Source organism: Acomys minous, assembly GCF_964271855.1.
Source record: "Acomys minous genome assembly, chromosome: 14".
Classification (NCBI taxonomy): domain Eukaryota; kingdom Metazoa; phylum Chordata; class Mammalia; order Rodentia; family Muridae; genus Acomys; species Acomys minous.
Genome location: NC_140496.1, coordinates 32,964,040 through 32,983,185, shown reverse-complemented (window position 1 = coordinate 32,983,185; position 19,146 = coordinate 32,964,040). Strand labels below are relative to the sequence as shown.

The following is a 19,146-nucleotide window of genomic DNA, read 5'->3' as shown; positions in this document are numbered from 1 at the left end:
ATGACCCGAGGGCCTGTCACCATGGTGACTGTTTAAAAAGAGTCTGATGATCTAGGGAATACTGGGAAATTTGTTGTGCCTTAAGCCTTTATTTTGGTGGCACAGCCGTGGGCACATTTCTGTAGAATTTGGAGGCAAAGCTATGCAAGCCTCACCTGGGAGTACAATTGAGAGCCTCTCTTCAGGACCTCAGAAGACTGATGGTATTTTAATCAGACCCAAAGCAAGAGAGGGCTGCAGCAGACCAGGCTGTAGGACAAGAGCCTGTCCTCTTGGACCATGAGACGAACAGACTTTACAGGCCTGGAAGTATCCAGGCTGGCAGAGAGGCTGTCCATCACTGGCAAACCCCCAGAAGACAGTCACAAGGCCAACTCTTAGGCATCTGGAATGAGGTCAGAGGACTACTCACCATTTGGGAAGCACCCCTGCATGCTACCAAGTCTTTTCTTGCAGATGTTTCACCTCATCTTTTGCTTTCGTGCCTTCCCAGAAAACCTATTTGCTTCCACCCATGAGACTTGGCTCAAGATACAAGATATTTATAACGCTTGAGATGTTTGAAATGCCCTTCTTCCAGTGTTCCTTTCCTTATGACTCAGACGATTGGAAATCTCCCCAAAGGGGCAACTACTATGCAGACAGAGGGATCCCACTACTCAATTTATATCTTGAATAGTCCTCAATCCTCAGATGCAGTTTACTCCATTGGATAGCCAAGGCAAGGAGCTAGTAGGTCCCTTGGCCTACCCAGGCAGGCCCCTTTGCAGCTAGAAGTCCAACCATTCCCTTTATTCTGTTTCTTACAATTAGATGATATGAGGGCTAGAAGGAGCTCTTAGGACTTAGAAATTATGGAGATAAGTGATTTTGAATCAATAATAAATGTACTGAGTTAGTTGATTAAGTAGTCACCATGGAATGTCTATACTCTCAAATCTCTGGAGAGTCACATTACTCACAATCACTTACCAGGAAAACGTGTATCAAGTTGAGAGCAACGGACTGGTTGGAGCCGAGGAGAATCTCAGGGATGTCCTTCTGTGGAGACAAGCAGGGTAGTCTACCATGAGCCACCTGGGCATCAGAAAGTAAAACAGGGCCCAAACACCTAATTTCTTCCAGCCCAGAGTGAAAAAAAAAAAAGGAGCCCTCTTGGCCCCAGGTGACCTCAGCTATCAGTTGGTCAATGAATTTCCCCTTCCCACATCGGATCAGAGGCAGCCATTCCCTGTCATACCTGTAGCCCTGTCAAACTCAAGTGGTTACAGGTCATCAATTGGATTAAACACTTTAATACGCTAAAGTGATGAACCTCTCACCCCACCTCTGCCACTTTACATAAGAACATAACAGTATTTAGTCTTTAAAGCAGTGATACTATTTCAATGAGACTACTAAAGGCACCCTGAGAAGAGAAATTTAAGACATACAGATACTAAGAATCCAAGTACAAGAGCACACTCTATAGAACCCAGGGAGGAAGTGACCATCCACAAGACAGAGAGAAAGCAAACTCGGGACAGCTTAGTCTCAGGCATGGGGGACACTCCAAAACTGCACTTCCATGGTTTAAGACATCAAAGCTCACATGGTCATGGTGATCTGAACTGATAGAAACTTCAGTTCAATCCCAGGTTCACAGAGAAGCCAGCGGGTCTGTCACTCTCCTTCCAAAACCTTGTCTAGTCAGGACCATTAAGAAGGCAGAGGGGGTTGAGGACATTTCAGGGGGCTGGGGCTGGGGGCTGTGGTGAGTCTGCAAAGAATTCTTCATGTCTCAGATTCCACACTCGTGAGATGAAAACAGCAAACTGCCCACAAAGGAGCAGAGGCAGTGGAGGAGAGAGTTGCTGTTTGGAAAGGGTTCACAGCGGCGCTTCTTTTACACAGATCATTTCCTGGCTGTGCTATGGCTCAACACCATGAGTGGGTAGACTTACGATTCAGTAGGCAGATAGATTGACTAGAAAATCTTGTCATCTTCCTCCCTGACAGTTTTCCACAGACACATTTTGACTACTAGCCTTCCTCTTAAGTAAAACACTGGATTTGCTTTAGGTCTCCAGTCAACAAGGACAGATTTAGCTGAAACCAATGCCCATTGGATCCCCCCCCCCCCCGCCCATGGTGCCTATCTGTGTACACATCACCCCCCCCCACCCTCCATCTCCAGGATTATTCCAAGACCTAGTATTTGCTGAGCGATTGCAAGATGCCAGGCTATTCAATGTATCTCCAGCTTGAAAAGCAGAGGCTAAACGCATAAATGGTCCACAGTACTGTCTCCTTATTGGCTGGGTGACAGGAACACCACTCTCCTTCCGAAGGTCAGTTTCTTTAACTATAAAGTAGAAGATACGATGCCTGTTTGCAAGTTCCTATTCAGATGGAATGTGTTCTTATGTGCAAGACACTCCAGGGACTGGTCACAGTGGTTATGGCCAGTGATTGCTTTATTTCCTTAGTCCTATCTCCCTGCTACCCTGCCAGTTTAAAACAGAGGTTGGTCTAGGTAAATGAGTGTTGACGTCATAATGAATTTGACCTCTCCTCCGAACTTCGAAAGCAGACGGAAAGCTTAAATTCCAGGGTCCAGAAACCATCCTTCCCTCTGTTCACCCAAGATTTGTTCAATCATCCCCGCCTCAGAGGGACTTCTCCTCCCTGCCCTCTGACACCCCTGAATAAGTCTTCCCCCCCCCCCCTGTGTGTTCTTCACTGCTTTGCGCATGCTCTGAAAGCATCCTTTGATTATGCATGCTTGCTGTGTGACCCTGGAGAATGTGGCCTGACAGGAAGCAGGAACCTGGGAATATCTGCTACTGAAGGTTGGGCGTTTTCTATACAACTTCCTTGCGTTTCATAATTCTATGGCAGAAGCAAACTTAGAAAATGTTCTCAGAAGGGAAAATGCCAGGACCAGGACTGGATATAAAAAATATCTGAAGGAATGAAGCGTTTCAAAGCTATCTGAAATGGTAACTGTATTTACTTGAAATAATCACGTTAGTTTTTTTGTTTCAGTTTTGGTTTTGTTTGTTTGTTTTTGTTTTTTGTTTGTTTGTTTTAGTAAAGACGAATGGATCCAACTCTCTCCTTTGTACACCATTGTTGGTTTTGTTTTTTGTTTTTGTATTAACTCTGTATAAGGAGCAAGATGGACATATATACTGCTGATCCTCCAGACCCTAGTTCTTCTTGCCTATAGTTTAGATGTGTTTGAGTATGCCCAAGCAAATGTTCATGGGCTAGGAGTTTTGTTCTCATTAAAATGTATTGTACAATGGTAAATCTCTAAGAGGTAGGACCTAGGCAAAAGTGATTAGGTCATGGGAGCACCATCGTGTGCTGAGATTAATGTAGTTCTCCTAGGATCTGGTTAGTTTTCAAGAGGTTGACGTGTAAAGTAGGACTGACTCTTTATGCTGGACCCATTCTGCATGGGGCTCTTTCCTTTCCTGCTCCTCCATCATACTGTAACATAGCCTGTGAAGTCACCTCCAAAGGATGGCACCATGCTGATTTTACTTTCTATTGGCCAAAATCAGGAGCCAAATAAACCTCTCATTAAGCAGACTAAGTCCCCTCTTCTGGTCAGTGGGAAGATGATTGCTTCATCAATAACCACAGGCTTCCAACTCTTCTCACATGGGGAATCATCTATGGAAGCAAACGGTTGCCTTGCTGTCGAGGGAAGAGGCGGAGTGGGGGGTGGGGGCAGCCAGAATTCTTACCATGGGCAGTATGTAGCCACACTCCTGGTTATTGACGCCAATGATAGAGGGAACTGCCTTAAATGCCTTTTGAGACAATAGTTCTATCGGTTCTTGAGGAAAGAACGAACCATCGACCACTCGAGTGAACGACTTTGTTTTCTGCAACAAGGCGAAGAAAAACCAACAGTTTTACAAAATCGCTGTCCTCAGAAGTCCAATTGCATCCAGAAGAGGGAAAAACAAAAATCAGCCCAGCCAAATCTAAACCTTTCTTTGCCATAGTTTCTCATCTGCTAAAAAAAAAAAAAAAAAAAAAAAAAAAAACAAAAACAAAAAAAAAACAAAAAAAAAACAAACCAGCAATAATAATATCAACCAAAGAAACATAATAGCCAAGCACAGAAATCTTCCAAGGGGTTCGTAGACCAGCAGCATCAACATCGTCTGGAAATGTATTAGATTTACAAGCTCTCAGGGCTGATGAGCAGGGAACTCTGAGAACAGTCTAGTGGGCTGCCACTGTGGCCAGCTTCCGGTGATGCCGAGGCCTGCTCAAGTCTGAGAACTTCCGACCAAAATGGGAAGGGGGGGAGAGGCTGGGATGAAGATGACAGGTACAGACCCATTCCTGCGCTTTAGGCCTCGGAAAGCAACAACTGTTTCTGATCAGTGTGTGTGTGTGTGTGCGTGTGTGTGTGTGTGTGTGTGTGCGTGTGTGCGTGCGTGCATGCGTGTGCGTGTGCGTGTGTGTGTGTGCGCGTGTGTGTGTGTTCTCATTAGCCTTGATCATGTTTTCTCTTTTTCAGGTTCCTGTTTACTGAATTGGGTTGAAGGGCCGTGCAAGAGCTTACAATGGTGGGTCACTATTTCCCACTTTCAGACTCTAGGATGCAAGTGTTCTACACACGCTGAGAACCTACAAACATTTGAGTCTAATAAGTAACAAACTTATCCAACCAAGGACTAGCAGAGTCTTGAGGCTGGAAGGTCCATTACAACTAATAGTCCAATTAGCCATCTAATGGTGGAAATCACTAGTGCCAGCCAGACTTTGGTTGGATGCCTACAGCAGTGAGCATCTCTCTGCCCATTCCTATTCTGTTAGGACAAGAAAATAAATTCTTCCAATTATAACCCCCAGCTCTTGATCTTGACTCTAACTTCAAGGTCAATGTGCCACAAGCGGGGCTCTCTTTCCAGGCCGATGCCTTCAATGTCTAAACAACAACCCAGCCTGAGCAAAGTCCTTGTCTTACCGTGTTTTTTAAATCACTTGCAAGAGTCTGAACTCCCACATCATTCAGATGTTGCCGTGAATCTCCAACCCCTCTTTTGTCAAAGTCTCCAGTCAAAACAAAGGAGACCGAATGTTTAGCCGTTTGCTCTGTATAGCCTACTGAGTTACCCGCCCCCAGATCTTCCCCTCCCTCCTCACCTGGCCAAGGATCAGCAACTCCAGGGAAGACTTTTCCCTCAAGCACTTCAGCAAAGCCTGAGAGTCTGATGCATCGCAACCACAGACATCTGCAACCACCTGCAACTGTTCACAGAGACGGCAGATAGTGGTACTGAGTGCATGCAGGGGCACGAAAGCCTGGAAAGTGACACCCCCACCTCACCCCTGCCAGCCACAGGTGGCCTGTCTATGTGGGGTCCAGCATGCCGCCTGGACTCTCTGTAGGTCCATGCTGCGACAATGAGGTTAGCTTTCTGTTATCCTGACTCCAGTGGCTGCCAGAGCTGAGGGAAAGGGGTTGTCAGTCTACAGCCAGGGATTGGAATTGGGGTTCCCTCCTAATCACTGATATACCAGTCCTGTGGACTTAGCTACAATGCCATGGGTTCTCATCTTGGAGTGTTCAATGGAGCTGGAACCTCAAGAGTGAGGGATAATTTGCAAGCTCCAGTCATCAGCTGGGACAGGACCTGGGAGCAGTGCTGGGTTTATATCTGTGCTGATTAAGCTTCAGCCCCCCCCCCACCCCACCCCCCACACACATGGCAAGGAATCTCTAGACCTTTAATCTCCAAAAATACTAATCTTGCTTTTTTCGTTTCACAAGTATAATTTGATACTTGCTCCTATCTATTTTTCTCTAATTTAAGCCTAAGTTCTCTAAGACAATCCTTCCAGACCACTGCAGTGCCACACACGCGCCTGGCATACAGCATCCACATGTGACTGTAGGTCATTCAGGGGCCACTTTCCACACCAATGCACAGACTCAGGTAACGTTCTCCATAACAAAAAGATCATGGCCTTCTCTAGTTGAGGGTATGCCCTCTCCACTGAGAAAGCTGTGAGTCCTAATACAGCACTGAGAACCAGCTGCGCTTTTCAGCAAGTGTTTTGGGAGAGAACGAATGAATGCACAAGCTGAACGTGTCTTTGTATTAAGTATTGGCAAAGTCACTATTCACCTGTACTAGGGCTAATTCACAGTTTTATGACATGACTTAGACTTTGGGGTGTGCTATTTTCTACATCATGTTTAAGAAAATATAGCATGTGAGCTCAGGGAATGGGTTTCCCAAGTGTGGTCCTATATACTCTAAAGACAGAGGGGAGGGTCTTTTCAGCCCTGAAATTTGAGACCAGCCTAGGCAACATAGTGAGATAACCACCTCAAGAAAAGGAAAAAAGGAAGAGAGGAAGGAAAGGGGGGAGGGAGGGAGGATGGGAGGAAGAAACAAAGGACAGATGGAAAGAAGGAAGAGAAATAAAAAGAGCAATGTAGCACTGGATGAATAATTCCCAGGGGATAACAATATCTGGGATAAGCAGCCCCAATCCCTTAACTCCATTAGCCAGTGCATCATGCCCTCAACATTGCACCCTAGGGTAGCATAAAATATGACCGGCACAGAAGACCAACGTCACAGAATAATGAGAGTAACTAGGACTTATTTGTGTCCCACAAGAATTATTTAAGAACTATGACACACATGTGCTCACTCAGGCACAACAGGAATGTCGTGTTATGGCTGGAGTCCTTTCCTCTATGACCTATGTACACACACTCGCTTCAGCACACCAGTTATGCTGTGCTGTGTAACCCTACCCTTTCCTGTTGACCATGCCTCCCATACAGGCACAAGACTGCTCTTGGACTATGCATGAGGTTCTCTGAACATGGTCAGTAAGGAAAGCTCATTGAGTGATGAGAAGATGGCGGCCCGCGGGTTGCTGGGGACTTGGAGATGTGGACAGGGTATACCTACGTCATGGCTCACTTCAGAGTCGAGGCTCTTCAGGCTGGGGATGATGGCCACCCCACTCTCCATGATGGCTCTGTGGAACAAGCCATTGCTCAAAGGAGATAGAACCTGGAAAGAGAATGTAGGAGACTCAGCAGCAGTTATCCCAGAACCACACCCGTGGTACATGCCACTCATTCCGTCCTTTAAGATACCATTCCAGAAAACCTCCCCCAGGATCCAAGCTTTGGCCTGGAGAGCTTGCCTGGGAGTTTAAGGACTAGACATAGAGGCTGGAATGGGTTATTTTACCTCTGTGAGTCCCCATTTCTTTATTACTTCCCCCCCCCCCCGCTTTGATCTTACTCTGTAGCCCAGGCTTGCCCTCATCCTTCTGATTCAGCCCCACCCCCACCCCGGTTCCAGGGTTACAGGCATGTGCCTCCAGGATTGGACTCAGGAACACTTAGTCAGCGCTTCTGCCATGGTTCCTGGAGTCTTCTATGCCCTTCCTTCCAGCAAGTCGCTTAATAGTTCCAGGCGTAAGTTTATTCCTCTGAAACACTGTGGCAAAAATTCTATCTGTGTCATAGGTATTTTTATTTGGAGTAGGATAAGTATTGAATATGAACAGTCACTCATGGCCAGTTTCACTTTGTCTCATATATATATATATATATATATATATATATATATATATATATATATAACATGGGTTAACATAGTCCTCCTTAGAAGGCAATATTGAAAACATCGTTACCTTGAATAGGGCTGGGCACTACAGCAAAAACCCTCTTAAGCCACTGTCATGTAACTGACCTCTGACTAACATATTAATTTATGTCATGGAAATGCTGACCACTTGGGGACAGTCCTTTTTTTTTCTTTAACCACACTCATGCATTTCTATTTGTATCAGTCGTTTGCCAAAGGTCATGTATGTTGTTGCCAAGGCTGCATTGTCAGCTGCACTTGTGATTATGACTATCACGTGGACCAGGGGGCCTCTCAGGGGAAAAGGAGGCGCTGTGATGCTGTGATAAAGGTGGGTGGCTGCATACATCCAATCTGCTGTCCAGTTTGGTGTGTGTGGGAGTGAAATCTTTGAGCGGAAAAAACCGTAAAAGCTTGCTATGCTGTTATAACCATCACGCTTGCTATGCGGTTATAACGGTGTAAGAGTGGTTCGCTAAAAGCTTCTTTACAGACGACAAGCTACTTTGTAGATGTGTTTAAATGGGTGCTGACCGTAATAAAAAAAATCATCCTCAGAAACTGTAATCAGAGGCAGCGAGTTCTGCAGCTGATCTATACAAAGGATTCACGTCCAAATTCTGGGCAGCAGACCAGCTCTAAAAGAACAATGCCTGCACGCAGCTTTCAGTGAGAAATGAGCACTGTGTGTGCAACTACGAGCCTTTGTTCTCTAGCTGAGTTTTTTCTAGTGGACAATTCCACCCCCTCATCCCCAAGAAGGTCCAAATGCTAGATGCTCCCTCTCCAGGATGGCAGTATCGGAAGAGAGTGTGAAACTTGCTAGAGGTAGAACCAATTAGGAAACCCTGGTCTTGAAAAGGACTAAAGTAAGGAGAGAGTGGTTAATAAAATGAGTTTCTCTCTCTACTTCCTGGCTCAAGATGTGATGTTTTTCCTTCACAGGCTCTCATCGTGTGCCATCTGCTGGCCTCCCTCCGTGTGTGTGTGTGTGTGTGTGTGTGTGTGTGTGTGTGTGAGAGAGAGAGAGAGAGAGAGAGAGAGAGAGAGAGACAGAGAGAGAGAGACAGAGAGAGAGAGACAGAGACAGAGACAGACAGACAGACAGACAGACAGACAAGTGCTTACTACTCCTGATGACTAGGATGTAGGCATTCAACTCTGCAAACACAGACATTTTTTTTTCTCTTACAGTATGACTCTAGAAATTCATCTAAACTTTCCTGATGTTAGCTGTCTTGTTCATGAAATGAGACTTGCCCCAGACTCACAACTTAGCAGTGGAGCAATACGTATCCTTTAAAATGTGTACTCTACTCCATGGACTACTCCACACAACATGTGGATATGAGCAGCTCAAACTGAACTCAGTGAGTTATTAGAAATAAACAAGGACATGAAGGAGCTGGAGAGATGGCTCAGTGGTTAAGAGCACTGTCTGCTCTTCCCGAGGTCCTGAGTTCAGATCCCAGAACCGACGTGGTGGCTCACAACCATCTATAATGTGATATAATGCCCTCTTCTGGCCTGCAGGTGTACATGCAGATACAGTACTCATGCATAAAGATAAATTTTTTTAAAAAAGGACATGAAGTTTGAAGAGTTGGATCTTGGAGGAGTAGGAGAATGAACATGATCAAAATACATTGTATGCACATATTAAATCCTCAAAGAATTGATACAAGTGTTTTTTTCAACCCCAAGGAAATAAATATCAACATAAGGGCAGCAACCAACTATAGGTGGTATCTCTTGTATTTATGATTATAATCCCTCTCCAGACAAGTCATAAATCAGAAAACTCACAAGGCTAGAAATGCTTATGGCTCCTGCTGAGCCACCAAAGATGGTTACGGAGTCAGGATTTCCACCGAAGAACTTGATGTTCTCCTTGACCCACAGCAAGGCAGCCAGCTGGTCATGGAAGGCCCAGTTCCCAGGGGCATTCTGGTCCTGTGTACTGGGGAAAGAGGCAAAGTGGGAGTTCTTAGATGGCTACTAAGAGTCGAGGAGTCCCCACAGTTCTCAGTCAGCTGTGAGCTGGTAGGACATTAGGAAGCAGAGCCCTAAAAGAGCTGAGGACATCAGTCTTTGTGCCCAATTTCTGGACCTTCCTGGAGAATGGTGGATGCTCTGTATTCCAGAAAAGTACACATGCAATATCACATGTCCAATGTTACAGTGTTCTTGGCTCGCCTTAATCTATACATCCCTGAACAATTCTGCTGCTGCTGCTGCAAGTTATTCCTGCCAATTGAGCCAAGCCTTCCTGGACCAAGAAATTCCAATGAATGACAACATCCTAAATTGCCTAATTATTAACAATAAAGGTGGGACCTACAGCAGCAGGTGTACCCAGCATGGCCCCAAGAAGTGTACAGCTAATACTCCTATAAGCGTCACAGCCCATGAGACAGATGTGTCTGGACATTATCCTCATTGCCTCTCTGGGTTTTCTCTGCCCTGCTACCAGAAAGTTGACCTCTACAAACTGCATTGCTTGGACTGCAGCATGTGTTGTTGGCAGGAGATACTGAGGATTGAGTGGAGAAAGACTGGGCTATACATCCCACCATCTTTGCTCCTTCCATGCCGGATGGAGAGGACAGGGCAGTGGCAAACTATCCCCAAGGCCACAGTTAGTGCCAGCTCTTTTCAGATAAATCTGTGAGCGCTCCATCATGATACTCATCGCGTTCAAATGGACTGGGAACTTCAGGCATAGAGATTTTAAATCTCCTTGACAGAAAGATCTAGAAAAAAAATAGGATTCAATGTTTCTATCTACAGAATCCACACTCCTGATTACATCTCATGCATCTGCCTCAAGACATTGCATGTTTCCCAGAATTACTGAGCAACTCATAAGGAAACACCTGAAAATAGTAGAAAACCAAAGAACCGCTGGGGCCCAGAACTGCCATGTGGAAATCTTAGGATCCTCTACCATCTTCCAGTTCTCCAACCTGTTCCTCCTTCTACGTCCCTCTGTCTGTCGGTAACCATGGCCAGCTAAGGTTAAGGTCTCATTCTCAGCCCTCTCCAAGTCCTGTCAATTTAACTTCCATTCCATGGTGGGTCCCACAATTATTTCCCATTCCTCCCAGATGGAGAGGCATCTCACCATAATCATTAAGAACTTGGGCTGGAGAGATGGCTCAGAGGTTAAGGGTACTGACTTCTCTTCCAAAGGTCATGAGTTCAATTCCCAGCAACCACATATTGGCTCACAACCATCTATAATGAGATCTGTATACATAAATAAATCTTTTTTTTTAAAGAGCTCTAGGTGTAGCATAGGACTCATCGCTTGGTCATCATTTCTGGATGGCCTTGGGCCAGTCGTTTAACCACTTGGCCTCATATTCCTCATGAACCTAAGATAGCAATAGCACTGCTGGAAACACGGATACCAGGCACATTGTGCTGCACTTGCTACCTTTTGCTTTTTATAGATTCAAGAAGACAACAGTAGCCTCCTTCCTGGCCTCTCATCTGTTAAAGCACAGCCATCACGCATCATCTAGCCTCCTATCTCTTCTAAAGCATACTTCTTAGTATGCTCCTCGGAGCAGGATACTTCTAGGGCCCTTGGCCTTCAAAAGATGAAGTTTCAAATTCCATGAACACCATGGTGTTCAACTCCCTGCCCAATTAGGCTTGTCCCAAACTATCAGATTCACACAATTCCGGATCTATGAGCAGACTGATGGGTGCCATCTTCAGGCGGACCCAGGAACACTTCCGCTGTGTGGCCCTCTGTGCACTTTCTTCATCACTCATCCAATGCAAGTTGAGAGCATCTGCATCAGAGCCACAAGATGGAAGCCTCCTAGAGCCCTGGTTGACCATGTGCAAGGACATCTGTTCATTAGGGCCACAAACGTGGACTTCCCTTGATAGAGAAGAAGTCTTTTTAAACTGCTAGCATTTGAGGGGTTTTATGCTAATGTGCTAAATTGCCTAACTAATTAGGACCTGGTTTACTCAATGCCACTGCAGGTTCATTCCTCCTAAAGTAGCTGGCTGCCACTCACAGCCACTGCCCAGCTTCCCTTTGTGGTCTGGAGTGCCATTCATCAGAGGAGACTCACGTGAAGAAGCCAAATATTCCTAGGCGGTACTGGATGGTCACAATCAACACATCTTCATAGGCAGCCAGGGCAGACCCATCAAAGATGGAGGCTGAGCCAGTCTCAAAGCCACCTCCTGGTACCCATACCATGACCTGCGGAGACAGAAACAACCCAGTCAATCCCTTTCCATGCTTGTTGGTTTTGTTGTTGTTGTTGTTGTCATCATTGTTGCTGTTGTTTTATTTCATTTTGTTTTGTTTTGTTTTTGAGAAAAATATAAATGCCTCACTCTTCTTTATAAGTAGGCTCCAAGGTCTTATCTTTTCATTAGGCCCAGGGTTAAGCATATAGACTCCTGGCATCTGAGTACATAGATTGGATAAGCTGAGTGAACACTGACAGGCTTTTCAACCTCTCTGGGGTCAGTTTCTCCCCCACCTTTGCCTTAAGGAAGAGTTGTAAAGAGTATAAGTATCTTTCTTAGGAGGTTTTGTGGGGTCCAAATAAGAGTCTGCAGCTAATGCTTTTAGGACGGTGTTGACTCGGCTCAAGTGCTTAGAGTCTGGTAACTGAATCCTCTGGAGCCCATGGCCCACAGAAAGATGGAAACCACTGTAAGGCCCACATAAGAGCAAATGCTGTGACATTAAAACTGTCAACCTCACAGGCTCTAGAGCAGCAGTATCAATCTGGGGGTCGAATGATCATCTGACAGAGGTTGCCTATGACCATCAGAAAATGAAGATAATTAAATTATGATTAATAACAGTAGCAAAATTACAGCTATGCAGTATCATTGAGAATACTTTTCTAGTTGGAAGTTTCCATGACATGAGGTATATTAACGTGCTGCAGCATTAGGAAGGCTGAGAGCCCCTGCTCTAGAGTCACCTAGGAGATGCGCTCCCAGCTGAGTGTGTCGGGGATTGTCTAGATAAGGTTAGCATAGTTGTGAAAGATTATCTACATGAGTGTAACTGAGTCGTGGGTAGAACTAAAAGAAGCAAGCGAGGTGAGTGTCAGCCTTCACGTCTCTGGTTCTGGCTGTGGGTCCAGCATGAGCAGCTGCTCTGGTCTGCAGAGCCTGTGACATCTCTGCCATGATAGACTGGACCCCTTAGAACTGTGAGCCCAAATCAATCCTTTCTTCCTAAAGTTGCTTTTGCCTTGGTATTCTATCAAAATGATGAGACAGATTACTAAGATATCAGCTGAAGAGGGTTTGGGGTTTCTTTTTTTTTTTTTAATCTTCAGTGTAAAAAGGCCAGAAAGGGGGAGTGCAGAAAGTTTCCCATGTTTAGGAAAAATTAAGACCAATGAACACAAAATACTATTCAAAAGCCATTGTCACTACTTTCATTGCTCATAATAAATCCATTCCATTCCTCTAACTCCATATTTGAGACAGGAAAAGAGAATAGGGTGGCAGAGGAAAAGCATTGGCTTTGTACAACATAGAGCAAGCCCATGTGCACTCCTTGTGCCTCAACTTCCTCATCTGCCAAATGAGTTCAACCACTCTTACACACTGCATTAAATGATACAATGCCCAGTGCCTGGTACACAGTAAGTACTTGACAAATGTTGCTGCCATGCCAAAACTCTCTCATTGCAGAAGCATGCTGAAAGAAGGGATATGGCTAAATACACATCATAGAAACCCTTCCTTCATTCTACAGAGTTCCTTTTTTTTTTTTAAATGAAGAACTTGACATTAGTACCTGGCTGTAGAATTAGGTAAAGAAAGTTGAATGATTTAATTATACTCTTTTAAAAGGGTGAGTTCTCAAACTCAAAAGCAACCAGAATCTTTTTAAAATGTATCTTTTCTAAGTTGCACAGACAATTTTAATACTTACCAGAGAGGGGGAGGGGGAACAAAATGAAATGAAAATTGAAAGTTAAATCATTACTATTACAATACCCAAGAAAAACAAGGATGGACAGCTCCCATTTCGATTTTTAAAAAAAAAAGTTACTTGTGTGATGAAATTTTTCTCTTACCTGATATGAGGTTAGGTCTAATTCTAGGTGCCCCATTCCCAGGCCTGCTAGTGGCTCCCCAGTGCAGTAGGCAGTCTTACCGGGAGATTGGAGCCATCATTGGCATGTGCTGGTGCATAAATGTTGAGATACAGGCAATCCTCTGATACTTCAAGTTTAGGGTAGTGCACTTTGAGCATTTTTTGATATGTGAAGAGCCATCCTGCATTCTGAAAGCACCTGAGAGGGAGGGAGATGGAGAAGAGGAGGTTTAGGAAGAGGAATGGGGAAGGGGAGGAAGAGGAGGAGTGGTGGGAAGGGGAGAGAGAGAGAGAAAGAGAGAGAGAGAGAGAGAGAGAGAGAGAGACAGAGACAGAGACAGAGACAGAGACAGAGACACAGAGACAGAGAGAGAGAGACAGAGAGAGAGACAGAGAGAGAGACAGAGAGAGAGACAGAGAGAGACAGAGAGAGACAGAGAGAGAGAGACAGAGAGACAGAGAGACAGAGAGAGACAGACAGACAGACAGACAGACAGACAGACAGACAGAGACAGAGACAGAGAGACTGAGAGAACTAATCCCTCCACCATTTATGTCAGCATGCCTTCCAGGGATGGGCCATTGGAATAGGAGGAGGGTCCAGCCATCCCTTCTGAGCAAAGAGACATGTCATAACTACAGATACAGAATCTGATTGTGCCCCGGGCCCCTTCTTTCAGAAACAAGCAAACAAACTAATAAGTGATGGTACCCTTTAGCTCAGTTCTTGGACAGGAGAGCTCATTTTCCGAGATAGTTGTATCATTAGCCCCAAGCACATTCCCTGTCTATGCTCCCCACTGAGTTGCTTGGCAAAGTTCTACTCCCACCAGTCTCTCTCTTGTACAGGCAGAGAAACAAAGGGAATCTTTCCACAGCCTCCACACCAAGATCCCAGACAGACACCAGAAGGCTCAGGCACACAAGCTTTTCACAATCCATCTCTGCCTGGATTGCTTCTCCCCATGTTTTCTGGTTCACAATCCTCCCCTCGCCCCACCTTTTCCAGCTTCAGTCCAAATACTCCTCCTCCAAAGAGCCTTCTGAGATTTCACCTGGTGACCGTAGCTTTTCTTTAGAAACAGCCACAGACTGTGTGTTATGCCCTAGAACTTTCCCTGACCTATTATGTGAGATTATCATCTTTTCCAATTCAAGTGTCAGCAGCTGAAAATCCTGTGAGTCCAGAGTAATCACTTCACAAACCCTGACACAGGGCCTGACACACACAAAGAATGAGAACGTACAACATTGGGTCTTAGCCAAAGGATTAAGGGGTGACTTAAAGTGGAACTGTATGTGTGGATGTTTCTGTCATACTTAAGCATTCAGTTGTTATTGTCTTCTTGACAGAGGAGTGGAAACTAGTGAACAATGAGATATTATCACCGATCCTAGCATATGGTCCTTCTTGGGTGTTTATGCTCCTGGGTCCTTCATATGTTGTCATTAATACAACATAATCCAGGCCTCATTGCTTCCCACAGAGGCATGCCTGAGCTTTTCGCAAAGCTGAGCTAGGCAATTCTCTGCTCTCTCAGATGCCTTCTCTGACCCCTGATAGTTGCCTTGACTCCTCACACTTTCACAATTAATCATTTTTCTCTGAATGCCGTCATTACTGGTCTACTTGCTTCTTGAGGGAGGCTGTGACAACACTGCAGAACATATAATAATCATGTGATTTTTCTCAACTTCGTAACATTAAAAAAATCAATAATGTAGTCCATAGAAACCAGACCTTGAATACTGAGTTTTGATTTTTATCTGGGTGAGCTTCATGTGGGCCAGCACTCTAGATGTCCAGGTGTGTAGGTGAATGACCCTAGTGTCACAATGGCACAGATTCATGCATTATGTGCTGGGGAGATGGTGTAGGGTAGAGTAGGTAAGGTAGGAGAAGTAAATATGTTTTCAATTTATGATGTCTTACAAAGACATAATCCCATTGTAAACTGAAGAATCTATTTAATTCACTGTGGAAGTCTCCAAGACCTAACGGTATCTGATTCTGGAGTTGAATAAATAAGTTAATGAATAAATAACAAGCAAAAAGACAAATGAATAAACCAACTAAAGAATTCTGTCACATTATTTCCAGTCCACATGTGAGCCATATGAGGTCATCTTTGATAGGGTACTGAATATCCTGGTACCAAGGTACTCCTTTACTGGATCCCTAATGCCACGAGCCCATGTGATCCAACCTAAGGGCTTCACAAAACTAGAAGAATTGGACATCCTTAGGGATCTTCAAGTCTTCCTTCCCCACACAGCATTTTATCACTCTTTCAGAACTAACATGGTAACTGGTTACCCATCTGTTGGTGGAAGTTTGGGTTTCTATGTAAACATGTTTTTTTTTTAAATATCAGTGGGATATGAGGACTGCTCCAGTTTGTCCACAGCTGATAACTGCCTCCTGAGAGGACACAAGATGTTTGTCAGCTGTGAACTACCTTGCGCAGGGGCATAGTATTTGTCAGTGGAGATAAAAGCCAGACCCAAAGGGAGACTGGAGGCTCTGAGAAAGAAAAGGCTGCTGGTGCTTTACCCACCCTACCCCATCCCCCACCCTGCTGCTCCTGGTTGCTGGTGATGCAGAGAGATGAAAAATCAGAGATATATTGAAACAAGAATTGGACTTGCCCTAAAGGACCCAAGGAGCCTGAACAGGGGGGAAGCAGCTAAGGAAAATCACGCCCTCTCCCCCCACTAACCTACTTTCTCTGCTGCCTGGTGTTGGGGTGTTGGAAGGGATTGGGGTGGAGTAGAGAGAAAGAGATTCAAGCAACCGAAATTAAAAATTGTTGGTGAAAAGTATGCCAACACCCATCTACCTGAAATTCTTCACCAGCTCGGAGCTGCTTGCCTCCCAAGCCCCTTGTGTCACTGAGGCATCGGTGATGTCTGATCTTCATTGTCAACTTGACTGAATTTGGAATCTCCTAGAAAATGCTCCTCTGGGAGAATCTACTCTAAATGAGACCTATGGGCCCAAGTCTCACAGGCAAGAAAAGAGGAGAAAGGAACAAAACATAGTCTGCTCTCTGCTTCCTCATCTGCCCAGATGTGAGGGGTCCCAGCTGTAGTCTCCTGCAGCCACAGACTCTGCTGTGCCTTCCCTACAATGAGCCAATGAACCAAAATCAGCCCTTCTGACCTTAAGTCATTTTCTGTCAGAACTTGGTCACAGAGGAAAGAGACTAATGCCACAGCTATGCTGTCATTCCACGGGTATTTATTTATGGAGTTTTCACTTTGGGCCTAGCCTTGCATTAAACACAATTGAGACTGTGGGAGTTAGCGTGCACACACACACACACACACACACACACACACACACACACACACACACACACACTGTGGTTCTGCTCTTTAAAGTCCTCATCCAGACTGACCACAGGGTAAAGGGCTACACAAAAACACCAGGAAAGTCCCTTTCATTGAAAGACTCAGGGAGCCATCACAGCACTTCCTACACCTGCTCAGGGCTCAGAACCCCAGAAAACTTTCAGATCACTCAGATTCTTGGGCTCGGCTCTGGAATGTCTGATTCAGAAAGCTCAGAAGAAAGCAGGAAGCTCCAACAACTCTCCTGAACTGCCAGTAGGGGAGCCCTAAGTCATGGAAAAACCGCCCCAGGTCTGTGGTCCTCCCACCTTCATGCCCATCTTTCCTTTCTGTTGCCCCTGGGCTTCATGGCCTACATTCCTCCTCCTCCTCCTCAGCAATCTCTCTCAGATCCTGGAGACACAAGCCACCTGTGACTTACAAATTCGGATAGGTAGTGGCTTCTCGTAAACCATTCCAGGGGATCGCAGGCTGTGGATTGGAAAATCGCAGGGGTCCAAGAGGGGGTGCAGCAAAGGGGATCCCAAGGAACACATTCACAGGGTGGAGTCTCCCCAGCACTGTAGCTTGCTTCCCCTGCACCCATCCCAGGCTGGTATACCTATGCGGCTCTTCAGTCACAGACCCTGAGGAAACACAAGAGAGAACTGAAAAGGAAGATGATCAGAGACTGCCGGGCTCTCTCTCCACTCAGAGGCTCCAGTAGCTGGGACCTTCTCCTGTTTGAGAAACCACCACCACAAGGGCCTGTCTCAGTTGCTCCTGAGAGCCCACAACTACACTAAAGAACTTGAGGAGAAGCTTCTCTTCTTCTATGCCAAAATTGTGCCTTTTTTTTTTGGAGCTTTGTAGATGCCAGGACCCTGCCAAATTGATTGCTGGATGTAGTACGCTCTCGTCATTTTCATACTAACTATAAAACCACCATCTGTCAGTCATCGTCTGCAGTTGCTGGGTGGTGATATTTATATAACTAAACAAACTACCTTTAAATTTTATTCTAGAGGATGGGTTAGGAAGCTGATTTGGTTACATGTAAAATATATATATATATATATATATATATATATATATATATATATATATATATATATACACACACACACACACATATATCACTGAGAAGGTAAAACAAAAATTCTCATGATGACAGCTAAAACCAGCTCCTCCTCTTCCAAGAGTTCAAAGATGGTGCCTTGGGTAAGCAGGCATGCAAGCATCTTGAGTTTTGCACAGAGTATGCCTTGAATTCCTTACCTAGCAGGACCCAGGCATCTTGGCATCACCTGTTCTGTCATTTGGACAAATCCTGTCTCCACAGCAAATGCCACAGAGCACAGGCTCCAGTCCACATGTCTCCCCAGTGGCCAGGATGGTGCCTTTCCTTACAGTGTATGAGGAGCTCAAGGTCTAGGCAGCTCTCCGTGGAACCCCCAAGAAATAGATTCATTTCCCCTAGAAGAAAATCCCACCCTTCTCCCACAGCCTGAGCGTCCTCATCTACAGGTCACCTCACCCCTGATGATGGCTGCGAAGATCCAGATGACCCAGATTAGGGCCTGTCCTGGCTGTTCCTGATCCCCACTCATCTCGTTGGCCTCCCTGAGCTGTCTGGATATCCACAGCTGCTCCTGGCCTCAGAGAACTTCGGTGGGGGACCAGACAGTGCTTCCTGTGAAGGAGACAGGTGTTGACAGGCAAAACACAGGGCGCAGAAGAAATCAAGAATAACATCAAGGCAAGATTTTCAGAGAATTGGCCAAGCGGAACTTTTCTGTTCTGATTTGCATACAGAGTTGGTAATGATTAACACTTGTGCATCTTAATAGAATTCAAGCTCATAGAATGACAGAAGTTGAAAGGACTCTGAGGATCCGCTAAGCCAGGGTTCTCACACAAATGTCATATGGGTCAGACATTTTCTTTGCTGTAATAAAACACCCAACCTAAAGAAATCATGGGAATGTTTGTTTGGGGTACAGTTTCAGAGGGTTCACAGGGGCTGACATGTGGAGAATGTTTTTACCACAACAGGCAGGGAGCAGAGAGAGAGAGAGGCAC

The 19,146-nt window shown here is 45.3% G+C and overlaps 1 protein-coding gene across 1 annotated transcript in view; it reads right to left on the bottom strand.

Annotated features, from left to right (window-relative positions):
• Positions 1-18,829, bottom strand: part of CES5A (carboxylesterase 5A) — a 28,397-nt gene extending 9,568 nt beyond the window's left edge. The window contains exons 1-9 of the mRNA XM_084756451.1: positions 18,602-18,829; positions 17,507-17,711; positions 13,792-13,930; positions 11,726-11,859; positions 9,438-9,591; positions 6,942-7,046; positions 5,155-5,259; positions 3,738-3,878; positions 973-1,041 (exon numbers count right to left, since the gene is read on the bottom strand). Coding sequence (XP_084612577.1) covers positions 973-1,041; positions 3,738-3,878; positions 5,155-5,259; positions 6,942-7,046; positions 9,438-9,591; positions 11,726-11,859; positions 13,792-13,930; positions 17,507-17,711; positions 18,602-18,674 — 1,125 coding nt within the window. The 5' untranslated portion in view covers positions 18,675-18,829. The remainder of the gene's footprint in view (positions 1-972; positions 1,042-3,737; positions 3,879-5,154; positions 5,260-6,941; positions 7,047-9,437; positions 9,592-11,725; positions 11,860-13,791; positions 13,931-17,506; positions 17,712-18,601) is intronic.
• Between the last annotated feature and the right edge of the window lie 317 nt (positions 18,830-19,146).